At 32.8% G+C, this 19,596-nt stretch overlaps 1 protein-coding gene and 1 long non-coding RNA gene across 3 annotated transcripts; one reads left to right on the top strand and one right to left on the bottom strand.

Moving 5' to 3' along the window:
- Positions 1 to 296: 296 nt before the first annotated feature.
- LOC117211196 (titin homolog) lies at positions 297 to 17,477 on the bottom strand. Its single transcript, XM_033454863.1, has 17 exons — positions 16,904 to 17,477; positions 16,532 to 16,812; positions 15,568 to 15,752; positions 15,242 to 15,438; positions 8,329 to 15,161; positions 8,031 to 8,245; positions 7,659 to 7,962; positions 7,406 to 7,584; positions 7,134 to 7,323; positions 6,836 to 7,068; positions 6,358 to 6,757; positions 6,159 to 6,267; positions 5,704 to 6,049; positions 5,576 to 5,620; positions 5,381 to 5,497; positions 5,220 to 5,322; positions 297 to 5,138 (listed from the first exon to the last, which is right to left on the bottom strand). Exons 2-17 carry the CDS (start codon positions 16,674 to 16,676, stop codon positions 3,067 to 3,069), a joined length of 11,673 nt encoding a protein of 3,890 aa, XP_033310754.1. The 5' UTR covers positions 16,677 to 16,812; positions 16,904 to 17,477; the 3' UTR covers positions 297 to 3,066.
- A 559-nt stretch (positions 17,478 to 18,036) lies between these two features.
- LOC117211201 lies at positions 18,037 to 18,448 on the top strand. 2 transcript variants are annotated; one of them, XR_004488223.1, is made up of 2 exons: positions 18,037 to 18,169; positions 18,235 to 18,448. It is a non-coding gene; the product is annotated as an uncharacterized LOC117211201 (long non-coding RNA). The 2 variants fall into 2 exon arrangements; XR_004488224.1 differs by having other exon boundaries at positions 18,044 to 18,176.
- The last annotated feature ends 1,148 nt before the right edge of the window (positions 18,449 to 19,596 follow it).

Below are 19,596 nucleotides of genomic sequence, written 5' to 3'. Positions count from 1 at the left end.
TATATATATATATATATATTTCAGGGTATTGTATGAAATAGAGATTATATGCAATGTTGTAATATTATTGTTTCCATTTTAAATGAAGGAATTATTGACATATTAAATTAGCATATAACACACATCTTGGTTTTTGTATTAAAATAAATAATTAACTTGTAATATGTGTATATTTATAATATTAAAATTTTGTATTATTATAGAACAATATGATTAGAAACAAGTAAATAAATTGTTTTTCTATAAAATGCATTAAAATTTAGCGCACGGAAAAAAAATAAAAACATTTTCTGATATTCAATATATTGAATTTTATTACAAAATGTATTTAGGCTACAACATGTAATATAATAATTGCGTTTGGTCTAGACCCTTACGAAAAAGAAAAGCTAAACTGCACCACATTTACTGTTATCTTGCTAAGACACTTCGTTCGTTTACGTTTCAAGGAAACATTTATAAATGCGAAAAAGTTTGGTACATGTATGAAAATGAAGTATCTCTTTATAAGTTATAAGAACCACGTTTAATACGTTTATCCAGTTTTGAGATCGAATCATTGTGTTATCATAAATATATCTTGTACGAGCTATACGAATTTTTCTAAATGCGGACATGCCATGCATAAAAGCAATACAAATGTACATGAATATATATATACATATCTTTTAAAAAATTCATTTCACTTTCCCTGTGTTTCAATTTTTTGTTTAAAGGATAAAAAACAAATCTTCGGACATATTGAAAAGTTTCAAACTTTTTTCTTTTTCTTTAATATAAATTCGCATGATCATTGTATTATGAAAAATTAAATCTCCAATAATACTTTACAATACAATGAATGCTTTATATGGTATCAATAACCATTCGAGCATTTGTGAAAGAACTTACATTACATATTCGCATTTTCCTTGAAGCGCACCCTAAGAACGAATGGTCCGAAGACACATGTTATATTTAAAGAAGACAGTAGATTGTACATTAAACAATATACAACTGAAATATATCGTATAGATGTAAAAATCATAAAATTATCGGTAGTAAACTCTCTATTACAATATACGGCGTGTTGTAATGTGTGTATATAATCGTTCAAATTCGGTTGTTAAACGTTCGACGAAGTAAAGGAAACTATCCCAAGCAGCTAATCCTAAGATAATGATTTCCTTTTTTTATTTATATAACTTCTATTTATATTAGGTATGCACGTACTTGTGATAACTAAACAGATACATGATGATTCTTTGTGACGCAAAGACACTATCAGCTTTGCGTATCGATCAAAGAGCAGGAGGCTGTTATATGTAAAATGAAAAATGAATGTTAAAAATTATTTTATATCCTGATTATTATTTTTATTATCTTTTTTTTGCACGTAATCGTATCTGTTCAGTGAATCACTTAATCCAATTAATTTCGTTTGTATTCATTTCGTGATCAAAGCAATATTCTTCGAATATTTATCCAAGAAGTGAATTCAAGGAGTAGTTTTCTCAAAGCTGCACTGCAGCTACGAACAGCTTTGAACTTGGGTCTAGTTCATAATGATTTCTAATAGTACGAAACATTCCTTTTTTTTTTATTAGTTCTTTACATGTTGTTATTATTGTGTGTATATATATATTTTTATTTATGTATATATATATATTTTCTTTTTTTTAAAAAGCTTGAAATATGTCTTAAAAAGATTTTCGGGAAAAAGAGCGGATGTAGAAAAAATAAGAAACAAGAAAACCATTTTAGTCTTTGTCGACAATGTTGAACGTATTAAAAAAAAAAGTCATATTCACACATATATAGCTACATATAAACGTATTTATATGTACTTTTAATTGCACTCCATAATAAAATAAAAATTTCTTCCGTTAAGTTATTTCCCCGATTATCTACACACGCTTAACGTCAGTTTTGTTAAATTTCTTTTCTCTGACTTTCTTAGAGTTGGACTTAGCAGCCTCCTGTTCTCTAATATAACTATATCCAAATGTTTTATTCTTTTATTATAATTATCAAGTAAAATTTGTAAAATACAATATACATACTACCTATCATAAATTCTTAATTTTTCTTTATAAATAATTATAGTAGTAGTCTTCACACCATTTGTTAATTTATTATAATCGGATGCCGTTCCTTTCGTTTTAATTTAAATATTACATTTGTGCCCTTTGCACTAATTCATTTTATAGTATTCTGCGTGACTGTGTATATATAATACATATAATATAATCTAAAGGACTTATTGTATTTACATATATACATGTAACAACGGCGCATAGTCCGAATTTGTTAATTTTTCTCCTGATTGCTACTAAGATCGACTTTTTCAACAGCAAACGTTTATCTGGGAGAGGACATCTACACATCTACAATGGATTCGGAAGTAACTGTGCACAAATTTCATGTGTAAATACTAATGGATGTTTAGTTAAAATTCTGGTCAGATCTTTGTATAATCCTTTCTCTAGCAACACGCAACTTCCGTTGCTACTAGCGACTGGTCTCGTTTGCTTCATATAAATTTAATCAAACTTGAACTAATTACAAAAAGCTTACAACTTTTAGGAAATAGGCTCCATTGTTAGTGATTAATATTTTTTTCCTTATTCTCGCTTGGCCAACCTCGGATTTGGTTTTGGTGGCTTTCTTTTTTTCTTTCTATTTCGAAAGTATAAATGTTTTGAACAACTGTTTGCTTAAGAGGTCAAAGAGGAAGACAATTCTAATTCTACGCCTTTTTCCTTACGTTTTAAAACAGTACAATATGTGTATAAAATAATGTTAGAACGTACATCATCATATGTTATGCAAATACTCTTTCTTTCATCATTATTTCAAACATTCCAATGCCCCAACACATATATGTATAATATATATAAAGTAGATATAAATGTATATCTACTTTTTTTTTGTATTTACGATTACATTACATCTTGCTAGCTTTTTTTATGTTTCTCTTGTACTTGTCCCTCTCGAGCAAAAGTTGCAATCTTACCTGACCGTTAAAACACCATTGTTTAATGCACCCTATATAAAGTTTTAGGGTTGGCCAAGATCTCACTCATGCTACGAATCAAGATCATCTTCTCTCTGGCTACTGAAGTATGATACTAAACCGCCAAATTCTCCAGAACCTTCTTCATCGTACTGTTTGTTTCCAGTACCAGCATCGTTTGCATGCGCTTGCTGTTGTGGTGGAGGCTGAGGGGGAGGCGGGGCTTGAATGGGTGGTTGATTATCCGCAGGAGATGAAAAGTGATCCGCGGGATACGGAGATCCTTGATATGCGGCTGCATCATCTGCTGTGGACATCGGCGGTGGTGGTGGATAGGCACCATAATGATAATTAGGAGGAGGGGGAGGATGATACGGTGAAAAATTACCAGGTGGTCGATTAGGAGGCGGTGATGGTTGTTGCATATTATGATTAACCGGTGATGCATTGGTGAAAGGAGGCATTTGATGTCTAGGACCCATTGGATTATCTGCAAACCTGGACATGGGAGGTGCCCCTCTGACATAAGGAGGAGGTGGAGGAGGTGTAGGACCACCTTTTGCTAGAGGACTTCCGGCAGCTGGTGGAATCATTGCAGGTCCAGGGCCAAGTGGAGAACTACGATCTCGATTGTTGATCGATATCGGTCCACCACCTGATGGAGAAGGATCCATTGGATGATGCGGCGTATGATATATTTGTGGACCAGGTACCCTCATTCTCATTGGCGGAGTTCCTGATCTTACAGCAGCAAAATGAGGTGGTATAGAAGATTGTCCCGCTTGTCTATACGGAGAAGGTATTCTTCCACGTGGTTGCATTTCGTAGCCTGTCCTAGGTCCGCCCATTATTTGACCTCCAGCGTTTGGTCCACCGAAGTATTTGTGTCCCATTGCTGCAGCTGCAGCGGAGAACGATTGTGGACTACTCGATACAGGTTGAGATTGAAGCATCCTGGTGATAACGGAAGACTGTTGATTAGGTGGTAACGACGGATAAACAGACTGTGAAGTCGGAGTTTGCGAAGAAGGTGGTCCTTGTGTTGTAACAACGCCAGCAGGTGGTGTGGACGGAGCGGAACCAGAGGTGCTACTACCTGGTGTAGGAAGTACATTCGGGATTTCACCAGGTTTCATCTCCGAATTAGAATCAGTGCCCATTCCAATTAAACCAGCCTCAGCAGCAGCTTTTGCCGCTGCTTCAGCAGCTCTAGCTGCTTCCAGGGCAAGAGTCTTTTTACCCTTACCACGTCCCCTTCTTTTAGGTTTCATAGGCGATCCATCGGGATTAAAAAGTTGTCCATCTGGTCCCGTCATCATAGGAATGTGTCCTTCGCCGGTTCTTTCCGCATCAGGAGTCATAATCGCTGACATATTGGGAGTGATATTAGATGGTATGGTAGTTACCAAGTTTTGTGGCACGCTGGCAGATAAAACAGTGGTGTTTAAATTCGGAGCCCCATCTCTGCGCATTTGTTCTGCAAGAATTTCGGCTTTACTCCGACGGCCTCTCTTTTTCTTCTTTGGTACATCTCCATCAGTTCCCTCTGGCGCGTTAGGGTCTCGTTGCCTCTCAGCTGCCAATATCTCTAATGCTTTTAAACGCGCCTTTTCTAATTTTTTTGCTTCTCGTTCTTCTTTCTTCTTCTTTTTTATTTCGATAGCTGCAAGTTCTAACTGTCGTCTGGCGTATTCTTCATCCTCCATCATCATTTGTTCTAATTGTTCGTCATCTAAGTCAGCTAGTTCACCTGCTCCAAGTCCCGTTAAGGAACCTTCTGGCACATCTCCGGTGAAAGAACCTGCTACCGACATAGCCGTACTGGTTAGACCTACATTCTCTGAAAGATTATCATCAAGTTTCGTATCTATCTCTCCCATAGGATTATCTATGACATTCGCCATGATATCTTTCTCGCCATCTTGATCATCTCTTCTTTGGATAACAGAACTAAGCAAAAAGTTTTGTTTACGTGACTTGTTTTTACTTCCAGGTTTCGGACCAGGCTTTTTTCTTTGTTTTGGTGTTCCATCGTTTAACATTTTCCGTTTACCACCGGGACTCTTGCTTTTCCTAGGTTTTCTATTTTTTGGCGATTTAGTTTTAAATTTATGACCATCTTTTTTTGGATTATAAATATCACCTATAAGGTGATATTATATGTTAATTCATAATATTTCTACGTTTATATTCTTAACATTAATATGCTTTTTTCTCAATTTACCTGAATCTGAATCTTTCTCAGCATCTTCATTTAAATCTTCGCCCTCATTTACAACAAATTCATCTTCACTTTCTCCCGTTTTTCTTAATGCCTTTTTTAGCTCCTATAATATTACATTCTTTTATTTCTAAACTCCTATGTTATATAACATTATGTATTACCTCTTCGCTATCTGATGCAATTTCTTCTTGATAATTAATCTTTTTACCGCGAGTTCGCCTACTTAATATTTCTTCTTCTTCTGGTTTATTTTCATCCGGAAGACCACCGTATATAATCTGAAAATATAATTAAGTTTCAATCAAAAGTTTGTTATTATATATTAAAGTAAGTAGAATAAGATAAATTTAACATACTTTTCTCCGAATTGTTGGCGTCTTCTTTGTTCTTATTACATTATCCTGTGATAAATCGAGGAAGAACGTGTATATTAAAAAAACGATGAAATACAATTATTTCAAACAGATTATATCTATAATCTTACCTTCTTCTTTTTTTGTTGCGTTATTTCTTCGAGTGGTAGAGTGGCAGGTGTACCAGATATTTCCGAGTTTATTTCTGGTGGTTTTATATCTTTTATCTGGTTAATATGTTTGTCTTCATTATTTTCATTTAAGTTATCAAGTTTGACATCTAATACATCAGACATTATAGATTCGTTGTTTTCTAATTGTGGTTGTATCTCACACGACATTTCAATTTTTGATTCGTCATTTGACTCTTCCGTTTCGCTTTGGTTGTCAGATTCGATTATACGTTTTCTCTTCTTTTTCTTTCTATTTTTCGTCTTCGGCAATGTTTTATACCTAGATGTCGATACGTTCCTACTTCTAAAAGAAAATTTAAAAGTAAAACAATTTAAGAATTGAACAAAGAATGAACTAATCATAAATTAACTATTTAGTAATAATAATATAGGATAGAACAATAGTATCTTACCTTTTTTTCCTCTGTCGCCATGAATTATCGCTATCTTCGTTATCTGAATCCCATGTAGACCGAGATTTTTTTCTTTTTGGTCTATCGCTTTCTTCACTGTCGTCATTTACTATAAAAGGTTTATTATTACAATTTTTTCTTACCTCATATAATAATATCCATTCTAATACTAGTCAAAGAATTGATTCCGTATACTTACTAAAGTCTTCGTAACGCGTAGTTCTGGCTCTAGTGCTTCGTCGTACGGACCGCGAATCTCCTTTTCTACTACGTCGTTTTACGTCAGCAAAAGTGCTTTCATCAGAAGATGTTATATGGTCATCAAAATCTTCTTCCTCTTCAGAACTCGTACCTTTAAAATCTTCGTCACTTTCAGGATCATCTTCGCTGCTTATATCAAGACTATTCAGCTTACGATGTTTCTTACGCGACAAGAATTTCTTTACTGCTCCTTTGTCTTGTTCTTCTTCTTCCTCGTCAATACCATCCTCACATTCCATCTTATATTCTTCGTCGCTCTCTTTTTCTGATTTTTTGTCAATGTCATCTTTACCTTCTGGAGCTTCTTCAATGTTTAATACTTCATTCTTAAAATGCAGCTAGAAGCAAATTTTTATTGAAAAATTTAACATAACATAAAATTAAGCAAAAATATGTAATAATAGTTTTTTTTTTACTTGCGCTTCTTCTTTTTCCGCATTCACTATAGTTGCAATGTCTTTTCCTCTTCCTTGATTTCCAGCTCCCTGAACTGCTTCTACTTCGTCTTGAATTGCAGCATTGATCATGGCATCATAGTCATTAAATTTATATTTGTTAGCGGATCGTCTTTCACGTAACTGATATACAGGTTCACTTTCTTCACTACTAGATGTTTCTGTACTTGTCGAAGATGATGCTGATGAAGATTCTATAAAAGATACAAGATATTAATTCAAGATAACAAAAATGAGTAGTAAAAAGGCAAAAGATTACCATTATCAGATTCTTGGCTAGAGGCTTTTGATCCTTTCTGATGACGTTGTGATTCATTTTTGTGAAGAACATTATCTAGACTTATACCAACAAATGCTAGTCTCTTCTTTCTTAAAACTTCATTTTCATGTCTTTTTGTCAATTGATCGTACATTTTTAAGCTTTCTCTTAATTTAATCACTAGCAAGTTCTAAAATAAAGTATTAATTTATGACACAATTTTTTTTAAGTAAATAGCTTATTCAACAAGTATGCTGAGATTAAAAGCTTACGTGCTGACATGGAGGACAGAACCAATCACCCTCTGGTATTAACATGAGAGCAGGTCTCAAGCAAGAACAGTGCCACCCTTTATCACAAGAATCACATAAAAGTATCCATTCTGGATGATCTGCCTTACCACATTTTTGACAAGCATACTCATCATCTGCTTCTTCAACATCACTTTGAGCTATAATTAAACAATGTTGATATATTGGAGTACAATTTAGTGTTTTTTTAAGTTTGTAAATAATCATGTAATACCTTTTTGCGCAGTCCTTGCTCTTCTTAATGGCTCTGATTCTTGATCTTTTTCAAGATCACTTTCAGGCGAAAACTCATGATCGCTTTTAAAAAGCAGAGATCCTTCACTTTCTATTTCTTCTTCTTCATCCTCTTCTTCATCATTCTCATTTTCATCATCACTACTAGAACCTGAAGAACTCTGCCATGGATTTGCTTCATTAAATTTAGCAGACATTTTCTTCTTTTTCCTTTTTCTACGTTTCTTTTTAGATTTCTTTTCTTTCTCTACTTCTTTTATTGCGATTTCCTCTTCGCTTTCAGGCTAAAATTACGATAATTATATGATATGTTAATATCAACTGTACAATTGAGCAAAATAAAAAAATATACCTTTGGTTTCTTCCGCTTCTTTCTTTCCACTGAATCTTTTTTGTCTTTTCTTTCATTTGAAGTCTCTTCCTCAATCCTTCGTCTATCTGCTTCTTCTTTAATTTTTAATTGTGCTATTCTTCTAGATTGCCTTACAGGTGTTTCATCTTGAGTTAATCCTGTTTGTGTTTCAGGAACAATATCTCTACCTACCTCTAGGCCCAACACCATTTTTCCTATGAACAATATTTTTCTAGATAGTAAATTGTATGTTATCTGCGAAATATATAAACATATGAAAGGAGAAATAAAAACTTACTTTTCTTTCGTTTTTTCTGTGAAATTGGTGTCATATTTAAAGAATCATTATTGCTTGGTGTTTCATCAAGGTGGATCTCAGATGATACCTCAGAAGTTTGAATATTCTGAAATTCAGAATGTTTTGGTCGAGCTGAACGTCCACTTCCTCTATAACGCCTTCGTCTTCCTCTAGGACGTCCCCTTGTTTTCCTTCCAATTGCAACCGAATGAGTAGTACTTTGGTCATCGCTAACATCCTTAACTTCTTGATCTTCTGACTTTTCAGGGCTACATTTTACAACCTCGTCTTCTGAACTTATTGTTACAACGCGATTTTCCTCCACAGACTTTCGCAATTGCTTATCAGGTATTCGTTCCGCACGTAATTTTATTCTTTTACCTCCTATTATTTCTTCATCATTTTGTTTTGCAATTATATCTTCAGAATTTGATTCATGGGAACTATTACGTCGCTTACGGGATACTCTCGGTAATTCAGTGGAATCCAGTTTCCATCCATCATAAACGAGTTCAGATACGGGTTTAACCCGTAAGCCTATTTTTGGAGCAGAGATATCACTCTGTTCGTTATCGTCTAATTTTTTAAATGTATCATCGTCAGTACATGCTAAAGGATCCATTTCCTCGGGAACTGTACTGAATAAATTTTCATTGTCTACTTCCATTGAATCGTCAGATGATACAGAGACTGTTTTCACTTCGATACTTTGAATTTCTGAGCTCCCTTTTTTCTCGTCATTTTCGTCGTTATGTTCCTGCACAACTTTGTTCAACACAATGTCCGCTGTATTAGATATTGTGCTGTATTCATGTTTTGCTAAATGTTTCGTGGTACTATTAGATACTACATCCCCACTTATTTTATTTTCATCAATTTCTACTTGTTTAAAATTATCCAAATTTTGACCCAATTGTACTTTAGAATTTGTTAAGTCTTCTAATATTTGTTCACTGGATTCTATATATGGAGATTTAGATTTTAATGGAGGAACATCTTGAATATTAGAAACATCGCTCAATCTCTTACTAGTTGCCTTCTTAGCATCGTTTATGATCGTCGCTGATTCTGATGTAGTTTCTTGGATATTAAATACTGCTGATTTATCATTTAAACTAGAGACAGTATTTTCAAGAAGGGATTCTGTACTTTTATTTATAACATGAAATGATTCGCTATGCTTCTCATGGTTATCTGTAGCACTCAAATTCTCTGATTTTTCAGATATAAAATTTACAAATTGTAAGTTATCTGTAGATTTGAAATCTTCTGGTATAGTTGAAATATTATTTTCATATATTTCTGATTTATCTATACCTGAGGATGTATTGTCAAATTTATCAAGTGGTAAAATATTTTGTACAGAATGTATGGTTATATCATTTTCAGACATATCTTTATTAAAATCTCCTTCATCATGTAAATGTGCAGCAAATTTATTGTCTTTATTACTAAATCCTGAAAATTCTGTCAATTTATTATATGATTCTATGATTGAAAATTCTTCTGTAACATGTTCAACTTCTTTATTTTTAATAAATTTGATATCATTATCAAAACTCGTTATTAATTTTTCTTCTATAGGTTTTACACATTGCTCTTTCAAGCCCTCGCATGATATTTCTTTTTCAACATCATTAAATTCAATGTCTTCATTTGTTTGTTTTTGGGTTTTAATTATGTTTATAGAATTTATTGTTTCAGAATCATTTCTTCCTTCAGAAATCGTATTCGTGATTTTGTCTGAAACTTGAACTAAACCATCATTTTCACTTATTTCGCCTATTACATTGTTTGTTTTAGTTAATGCTGAATTTATATTTTCTTTATTCACTGGCTCAGTTTCAGAAACGATTGATGAAACCTCCGCTTTTATTACTTCTGCACTATTACTTTCTGAAATATTAATATCTTTTTTCTCATTTATAATTAATTTTTCATTTAAATGAAATTGACTAACAATACAGTTATATTCTTCTTCAATTATTTCATTGTTAGTTATCTTCACTTCTTTATATTCAGCTTCTTCGTTTTCCATTTTCTTAAAACTATTTTCTGACACTAATTCTCTTCCTTTTTTATTAGTAACTGCATTCTGTAATTCTTCAGACAATTCTTCATCCTTTGTAATTAATTTTTGAATTGTTTGTTTTATTTTTTGTTCGTTACTAATCATTGTTTCTTCTTCTAAATCTGTAAACAAGTTATTTTTATTTTCAATTGTTTCTCTTTGAGGGCTCTCAAAAGCATCATTACTGTCATCATTGGAGTCACTGCTCTCATAATTTGCGACTAAAGACTGTTTTATTTTGTCTGGTTCTTGCAAATTCACAGGATTTATGTCTATTTGATTCAATTTTGGTTCCTCTGTCTTTGATTTTTCAATAATATATTCTTGCTGAGTATTATTTGCATTTTCTACAGTATTATTTGTAGAATTTAACTCTTCATTTTTTACATTACTGTCTTCAATATGTTTTATAATATAGTCACATTGATTTATATTACTTTTTTCATTCTGTTCAATCATCTTTTTATCTTCTGAAATTATAGGCTCTATCATGGTATCAGATTTTTGTTGAATGTCTACATCATTGACGTCCTCTGTTTTTTTCCTTTCAACAACAGTACCAAATTTATTTGTTTCATCAGAAGATGAACATAATTCCAACGAAATACTACGTGTATCTCCATATGATAAGTTGTCATCAAAACATTCTTTTTCTTCATTTAGTTTAAAAGGTTCATTATCAGACTTTGACAATTTATCATCAATAGACATATCTTTATTTGAATCTTGATCAACACAGGAACTTCGGTTTTCTAATGTTTCAATGTCAATTATATTAGATACAATCATTTCACCTTCAGCTTCAATTGCATCAGATTTAGATGGTTTAAAATTATTTGTGTCAGGTACTGTCTCTGCTAATACATTGTAAATAGAACATTCATCTTTAAAGGAAAATTTCTCAGCATCTGAATGCACTTTAGCGCTTTCGTGAATCGAAGTCTTGTGAGTGCAATTACCATCTGAGCTACTTATTGTAGGAACTAGTGAATCTTTACATTGTTCAATTAATTCCGAACTAGTAACAGTAAAATTGTCTGTTAAATCTAATTTGGTATTAACATCAGGCACAGAATTTTTGATAAATGAATTAACTGAAATTTCATTTTGTTCTGAAATTTCTATTTTTTTACTATTTTTAATGCAATTATGTGCCAAATGTACATCAGAATCAGTCAAAATTTTCATGTTCTCATTATCAGGGTTTATTAATTGCTTTTCTTGATTATGAAATTCTGGAATATTATCATTTTTGTCATTTTGTTTAGAACTTTCAACAGATAAGTCAAATTCTTTCTCAGATACATGTTCCATTTCTTTTTCTGCTAAACTATCTACTTCTTGATAAGTGGAAAATTCTTCCTTACTTGTACAACCTAATTCTGAATTTTGAGCAAAAGATGAACATGAATTATTAACAGATGTTGTATCTATTTCTAACTCGCTTTTTTTAAGTGTTGATATATCAGATGATTTGCAATCAGCTTCATCTTTAGAACAAAGAATTGGAGTTTTTACAGTTTCATCAGTGTCATTTTGTAAATCTGATATTTTATTCTGACTTCTTACTTGTTCTTCTAATGTATTACTTTCTGCTGTTGATATCTCAGGTTGCATAGATTCAATATTTGAGTCGAACTGTACTGTAGATGGTGTTACAATTGCATTCTCAAGCTTTATATTTGCATCTTGCATATTTGTATCATTCGTACTGTGAGGTTGTGAAATTATGCCTGATATTTCTGTTTCTTCAGATTTTGTATACTCGTTTTTTGTATTTTCACTACTAGTAATAGAATCCTGTACAGTAGATTTAAAATTTTCTTCTTTTGATTCAGAACTAGACAAATCTATTTCTGTCTTTTGCATTGCACAACGTCCTCCATCTACAGAGTATTTCAAAGGAACTGTTTCTTCCCATATATTAGTTGATTCTCCAACCTTTTCTATTTTATTCTTATTATCATCTTCATGAAGTGGACTATTACTTGTAGGTGCATACGAATTTATTTTTAACGAGTTATTATTCATTTGAGTTACGCCAAAATCGTCTGACGTATAAGAAGTAATATCTTCTGCTGGTTTGGAAGAAGAAACACATTCATATTGCAGTGTATCAGATTTAGATTCTATAGTTGTTGAAACTGTATGATCAGATGATGACTCAAATACTTCTGCTCTGGAAGTGTATGAAATACAATTAGGACCAAAAAAAAATCTTGGTGGTGATGCAGCTGCTGGTTTGCATTCATTATCTACTTTTTCTGCAGTATTTGTCTCGTGTGAAGTTATACTGTCGGAATCACAAACATTCTCAGCAGCATCTTTATTACTTATTGACTGAGTTGTGGGTGTAATTTCTGGATAAAATTCAAGCGTTTCTGACGTATCTGCTTGACATAAGGAAATAGACGAATCACACTGCATGGAATCTTGAGAAACAGGACTTAGTTTTTGCCTCAAGGAATTTCCTTCTGTGTCCTGTGAATTTTCGGCTTCTACATTTCTTTTTTGTGAAGTTGAATTTTCATTACTTACAGAATTTCCATCTATCTTAACATTTTGATTTTTATTAGAGGAATTTTCACATTCAATTTCATTTCTTTTCTGTGATATGTCTTCTTCATTTGATATGATACTACTGTCACATTCTGGTTTTTCTTCTGGTTTTCCAACATCCCATCTCGATATCCTTTTTACAGAACTGTTAGAATTTTTTGGTATTATTTGAATGCCCAATGATGGTTTGAACTTGGACTTTTCTTGTGTTGAGCCTACAGTTTGCCGATTACTTCTTACATTAATACTTGATTGCGGATAATTTCTGTTTAATTTTATGGTATTTTTACTTGTTATTAAAGATCCGGTAGACACTTCATGTATAAGGCTATCTTCGCCTAAATTTTTACTCGGCAATAGAGAAGAAGTAGCAGAATCAGCTTCATTTTTTGATTCGTTGCTTTCTTTATTGTCAGTTGATGTATCCTCACCAGGATTACCTGTCTGACACTCTTCACCAGATCCTTCTCCATAAAAAAAAATTATGGGCTCTTCTACAGCTTCTCCAAGAGCAGGATTAACTGCATCACAATCACTACCAGATCCTTCACCTTGAATCATTATCATTGGTTCCTCAATGGTTTCACCAACTTCATCTCTCCAATTACTACTCATTATTGATCTCTTATCCATGGAACTTCTAATTGGTATTACATCTGCTCTTATTCTCTTTAATATGTCTTGTTGCATATCATCTCCTTCTAATGGACGTTTTATCGGTGTTGGATTCATTCTTAGAGCCGTAATTTTACTCGGATCTGGAAGTATGGTATAATTTGGTAATCTGTGATCTTCTTTATTAGATATTCTCGAAGCATTATGATATGAAGCAGGAGGCATATCGTAACCAGGAAATGACATTTGTCGTTTACTTAAATCTGTTACCATGCTATGATTACGCATCATCACAGCCCGAGCATCATACGGTAAATTTGTAACTTCCGGTTTGTTTATCTTCTTCGTACTGAGGTCCATTTCTCTATGTTGAAAATCTTGCGCCCTATATCCGGCAGAAGGTAAATCGATAGTTTTGTTAAATTTTCGACTAGATAAATCGATTCCGGAGAAATCCATTGGCCTGTTTTGCTCATTTGTGTTCTCCCATCCTCTTGGTGATGTCGATAAATCCATACCTCTATGTTCTCTAAGCGAATTCACTTTATCTATCTTTCTTGCACAAAAATCTTGTGGTATTCTATCATCATCTCCATTTATTATATTTCCCACAATACTTCCCGATCGCGCTAGGTTTTCAGCAATTTTCTCTAATGATTTTGCTCCACTTGGCTTTTCAAGTTTTTCAGATTGCATCCTCACAAGGTTCGCAGCCAGTTGATCTATTGGCTTCACAGACAATTTATTATGAGTTGTTGGCATGTCAGCAGAAGTAAAAAGAAAACTATTTTTATTAGATAACTTGTCTAGTGATTTCATAACTTGATCTGCTGAATCTTCATATTTCTTTGTTATATTCAATGTATGTGTTATTCCAGTAATTACTTTTTCTTCATGTAATTGTTTCATTTCGGAAACATTTACTAACTTAAGAGGAGATGTAATAACAGGTGTTTCAATTGATTTAAGAGGCACTGATTCTTCAGAATCAATTTTTGAATTACTCACTATTGTATGCTCTTCAGATTTGTATGTTTCTACAGGTTTAGTATCATTAGATACAATAGTAGTAACCATCGTTTTCTGAATAGTGCTTAATTCTTTCTCTTGTGATGAAACTGTTTCTTTTTCTGATAATGTATCAACCTTAGCATTTAAAATTTTAAGGGGACATGATGATAATAAAGGGGGTGTTTCAACAGGATTTGATTCTACCATTTCATTTTGTATTGTCTGCTGAGAATCATCTTCCTCTGTATTTTGTTTAAAACTTTCATCATTTGTTAATTCATCTTCACCATCCACATCTTCCTCAGCATTACCAGCCTCATTAATGTCATCTTGTTCTCTTTCATCCTCAAAATCTTCACCTCCGCTCTTATCTAATTCTTTTTCATCAGATCCTTCCATGTGAATGCCATTTTCCTGTACAACTTCATCCTCCAAACTTGGTGATGTAGTTATTTGTCCCGTATCAATAATAGGTTTCTCAGAAATTTCTAAACTATTACTATCTTCATTAATTGGAATAGCTCCAATTTCTCCATTTGATAAGGTATTTATAAGATTAACTACTCCTTCTCGATCCCTAACAATATATTTAAAGATTTTAAAATAAGAATTTAAAATGTAAATAAAAAGAAATTCACATTTATATTGAACACATACTTAGCTACAAGTTCCCAATTTTCTTCATCTATATCTTCTTTATAAACCCTTATATTGCACTCTTCATCAAGTTGACACCAATAAGCTAAACCAGATTTATCTCTTCCTAAAGGTTCTACCCGTAATTCCTTAGCTGCTAATTTATTTACTTCATTTTTAAACTTTTGATTTAGGTCAAACTGTGTTTCTAAAAGAACCTGCAATGAAAAAAACTTATGTAAAAAAAATTGGCATATATGATCATATAAATATAACATTGGAAACATGAACATAAGCATTCTTTATCTAATATTTTACAATATATAATAGAATAATTATATTTATACTTTAAGTAGTCGTAGTTTAACAGCAATACGGGCTTTTTTGTAACCAAAACGTTCAAGTTCCCATCCATCTTGATTAGAATATGTATGACAGAATTTAACCAGTGCACGTTCCCATTTTTCTGGTGATACTGTTTTACGTGTTTTTCGTAATAATTTGATGTGGAGATCTATCAATTGTTGTGGTACTAAAAAAAAAAAACAATTGATTGTAAATAGAAATAAAAACATGTATAAAAAGTATTAAATATTTATATTTTAGCACAAATAAAATTAAGAAATATCTTTGAAATATTTTCATTAGAGATATATTATTATAAAATTACAAAATTGTATGTAGTAACCTAAAATTTTTATTTACAAATGCATAGCCAATAAGAGGCTAACAGTAATTCATAAATCATTTTTGTTATATAGTATTAGAGTCATTAAAATGTGTATTTTTAAATCATTAATTTGACACACGATTCATAACTCGTAATCACGTGTAACTGAGGTTGACAACAGGGGAGGTGGCAGCACATGAGAAAATAACAACAGTAGATAGTAAATTGAACTAAACTGTCAATAATAGCATTATTTAAATGAAATGATGAATTTGATGTAAATAATTATCAATCGCATATTACTAATTAATTAGTAAATTCTCTTATTGTTAACTGTTGCTACACAAAGTAAACAAATAGGAAGACAAAGATCTTTAAGAATGATGTGTAGAATTCCGATGAAAAAAAGGGGATGAAAACAACTATAAATTTAGTGCTCGTGGTTGTTCAGTATAAAATAATTATTTGAAAGTAATATTAGAATTATAAAAAAATACGGAATAGCATAAAATTTGAGAAGAAAACGCGAAATCGCGAAAGATAACTAATAGCACACGCGAGACTTTTGGCCCCGCGGGGGCGGGTCAATCATTCTCTCTCTCTTTTCTGCACATACACGTATGCATGCAGGTGTTACTCACCCTCCTGTGTGTTTTCAAGCATCTCTTGAAGGCGCGCAATATCAGGATAAACGATACCACAGGACTTGCCGAAGCACTCGAGAAACGAACAAATCACCGCGAAATTTGGGTCACTCGCGCAAGAGGCTTCGTTATCGGACGCCATTTTTCCGCCGCTTCTCTCTGGGCCCGTCGCCGCTAGGCGATATACTACGCTAGGCGACCTAACAACTCGTATCGCATTTTCGTCAAATTACTTTCGATCGTCACTGCTCTTTCACAGCACGTTTATGAAAAAAAACCTGTTAACGTAGTTAAAAAAAAAGAAAAACGACAGAAAATCAATGTTTTAGAACGTTCGAACACCGCTTCCCGCTTCGTTGCTTTCGTTACCTTGATTGTTCTCTACCTGCTCTACTCACACCCGCATCAAAACCACAAACGAACACGCGCGTCCAACAGAGACAAATGAAAACGATAAAGGACAGAAGCGAGAAAAAACACACGCGCACGTACTTGTATTGTTGTCTTAAACTCCCACTCTATTTTCGTATCGTTCAGACATTCAAGAAAACGAATACTTTCTCACGCGCCTTCTCTTCTTCGTTCACTTTACACTTTTCCACATATCACGATGCTTACCACAAACACACTCATACATACAAGTAAGAAGATCGTTGCGTCTCCCGAGTATATACAAGATGTGTAATGTGTGCACGCGCGCGCGCGCGCGCGCACCTTCGGGCGCAATAATAACGATGCACGTAATCGTGGGGGTATCGCCTTTCCTGGACGAACGTTATTCGTACCTCGCTGTTCTATCAGCGAGACTTGTTACTGTCGAATCACAGGGTATATTAGCAGCGCAGAAATAATAACCACCACAATGACAATGAAAACAGCCCCCTTCCTTGCACCACGGCGCACTGGACATCGCCTTCAGGTCCGGGCTACGAAACATTTGGAGGGTTCTCAACCTGCGTATGGCGCGGTACTCGAGTACCTGCCAAGCTTTAAGCCATCTCTACGGAATTATATCCTTTAACTAAACTTTTTTATTCTATCTCCATTAGATTTGCTTGTCGTGTCGTCTAGTATCGGATTACCGTTCCAATAAACATAAGTTGTCTATTTATACAGTCCATTTGTTCGGTGGTACCATTGAAATTCGATTATATTGAAAGAGCGCGAAAAGTTTACGGTAGAACGTCAAACGCACATTTCAAGGTTTCCCCGACCGACGCTGTCGCTCAATGACGTAGTTCTGCGTAGTTTCGTATAATTTCGAACAGCGGGAGTAACGATTCGATTAATTAGGGCTAACCAAAGGAAATGGAATTTTTGTTTTTTATCTATTACGTTCCTCTCGTGAACACTCGCGAATTTAACGAATTATAAAAACAAACCCGATTCTTAATGAATTGCACACGAACATGTGTACTCTACTCCATTTAGATTCTGTCACACCGTTTATTGTAATTTTTACATGGCCTTATACTCTATAGTGCTATACATCAAACACAGTAAACACGCCGACGTTTCATAGCAAGCTGAGATTGTGCGACTGCTGCGATCGATCGCGAGAGTCAGAAACACGAGCGATGTATACCTATATGCAGCGTAGAGACAAGACTCCTTGTCGACACCATTATGTTACAAGTAAATGGTAAAAATGTCCTTTTAGTCGTAACGACTATTTTTAAATTGTATTTTTCCAATTGTAGATGAAAGAATATTTCCGAGCAATAGTTTTGTTCCTTTCAACAGGAGGTGAAACGGAAATCCATTGAACAGATCGATAAACAAAGTTTTTAAAATATGAAACTTTGTGGTAGACGGTGCTGCCACGAGTACTTTCAAATCGATAGCGCGGGAGACATTTTCACAAGATTATCGATTATATGCTTGTTTCGTGAAATTATAAACTTCGATTAACAATTTTGCAAAGTTATCACGTGCATTTCGTATTTTATATAATTTAATTGTATCAAATTCGTACAAGCATAGTATAATATATCTTGAATAATTATTCGGTGTATATTATATATACGTCTATGTTTATTCACCATGTTTATTGAATCGTTAAAAAAATTGAATCACGTTTTATAAAACTATTTTTACTGTATCTATTCGGTATTGAATAGCATAACAATACGAATAATTCGTGAAATATAAAATGTTTATTTTCGAGTGAAAGTTTACAACTTTGCATCAACAACTTCTATTATCATTATTGTATTATATAAACGTTTATATTTACAACATATATTAAAAAGTCATAATATTATGTAATTTGTTGGATTCAATAATATTTGACACTTGTTAATTCTCTTTCATACATTCTACACTTCGTCATTTGTACCTGAGTGGACTACTTTCTTTTTGTCTGCTGTACATTTTTCTATTTGCCATTCTTAAGCTAGAAGTTTCAATTATTTAGGATTTCATTCGAATACATAGCACCATATAGACTGTTAAATAAACAAAGTAACTATTTATAATTTTGAATTATGTTTTAATTGGGAATTACTGATAAAATACTTGAAATGAAATCTTATTTGTATGAAAATATACAGAACGATAACAGTAGTTATCGAAATAATATGTAAATACATTTGTTAATCAGACTCTATTTTATATTTATATTTGCTTTCCACATTTTATGCTTTCGATAAACTGTTCATAAAAAATATAGCTTTTTCTGATTGAAAATTAATTATAATTAATCAATACAATATACTACAATTTTGAATCATTATGTATCTCTGATTTACATATATATGTAAGTGATATATACGATGTTTCTTGTCTACTAAACATTTATAGCATTTTTGTTTTAGAAAATATAAAGAGACAGGTAATATTCATTATATCAAATTTTGTTCATAAAACTTTTTATTTTGATAGAAATCTCCTATTTGTTTTATTTTTCATATAGTTCTAATTATTTAACGACATTATAGAATAATTTCATAATTATTATGTAACCTTAAAATATATATAAAAATTCACTATATATAAAATAGATCATGTACAATTTAAAAACGTATTTTATTGTAGTATTATTTATTTTTATACTATTTTCC

Source organism: Bombus bifarius, unplaced genomic scaffold (genome assembly GCF_011952205.1).
Source record: "Bombus bifarius isolate JDL3187 unplaced genomic scaffold, Bbif_JDL3187 scf7180000008218, whole genome shotgun sequence".
In the NCBI taxonomy this organism is placed as follows: Eukaryota; Metazoa; Arthropoda; class Insecta; order Hymenoptera; family Apidae; genus Bombus; species Bombus bifarius.
Note: the sequence above shows the minus strand (reverse complement) of the source record. Positions and strands in the feature narration are given on the sequence as shown.

What these genes read in the sequence shown, in the direction of transcription:
- LOC117211196 (XM_033454863.1), bottom strand. Translation starts at nt 16,676, where the DNA reads ATGGCGTCCGATAACGAAGCCTCTTGCGCGAGTGACCCAAATTTCGCG. An exon ending in AGCAAGGACTGCGCAAAAAG is followed by an intron (nt 7,585 to 7,658) that starts GTATTACATGAT and finishes GTTTAATTATAG; the next exon opens with CTCAAAGTGATGTTGAAGAA. An exon ending in CGCAACAAAAAAAGAAGAAG is followed by an intron (nt 5,621 to 5,703) that starts GTAAGATTATAG and finishes GATTTATCACAG; the next exon opens with GATAATGTAATAAGAACAAA.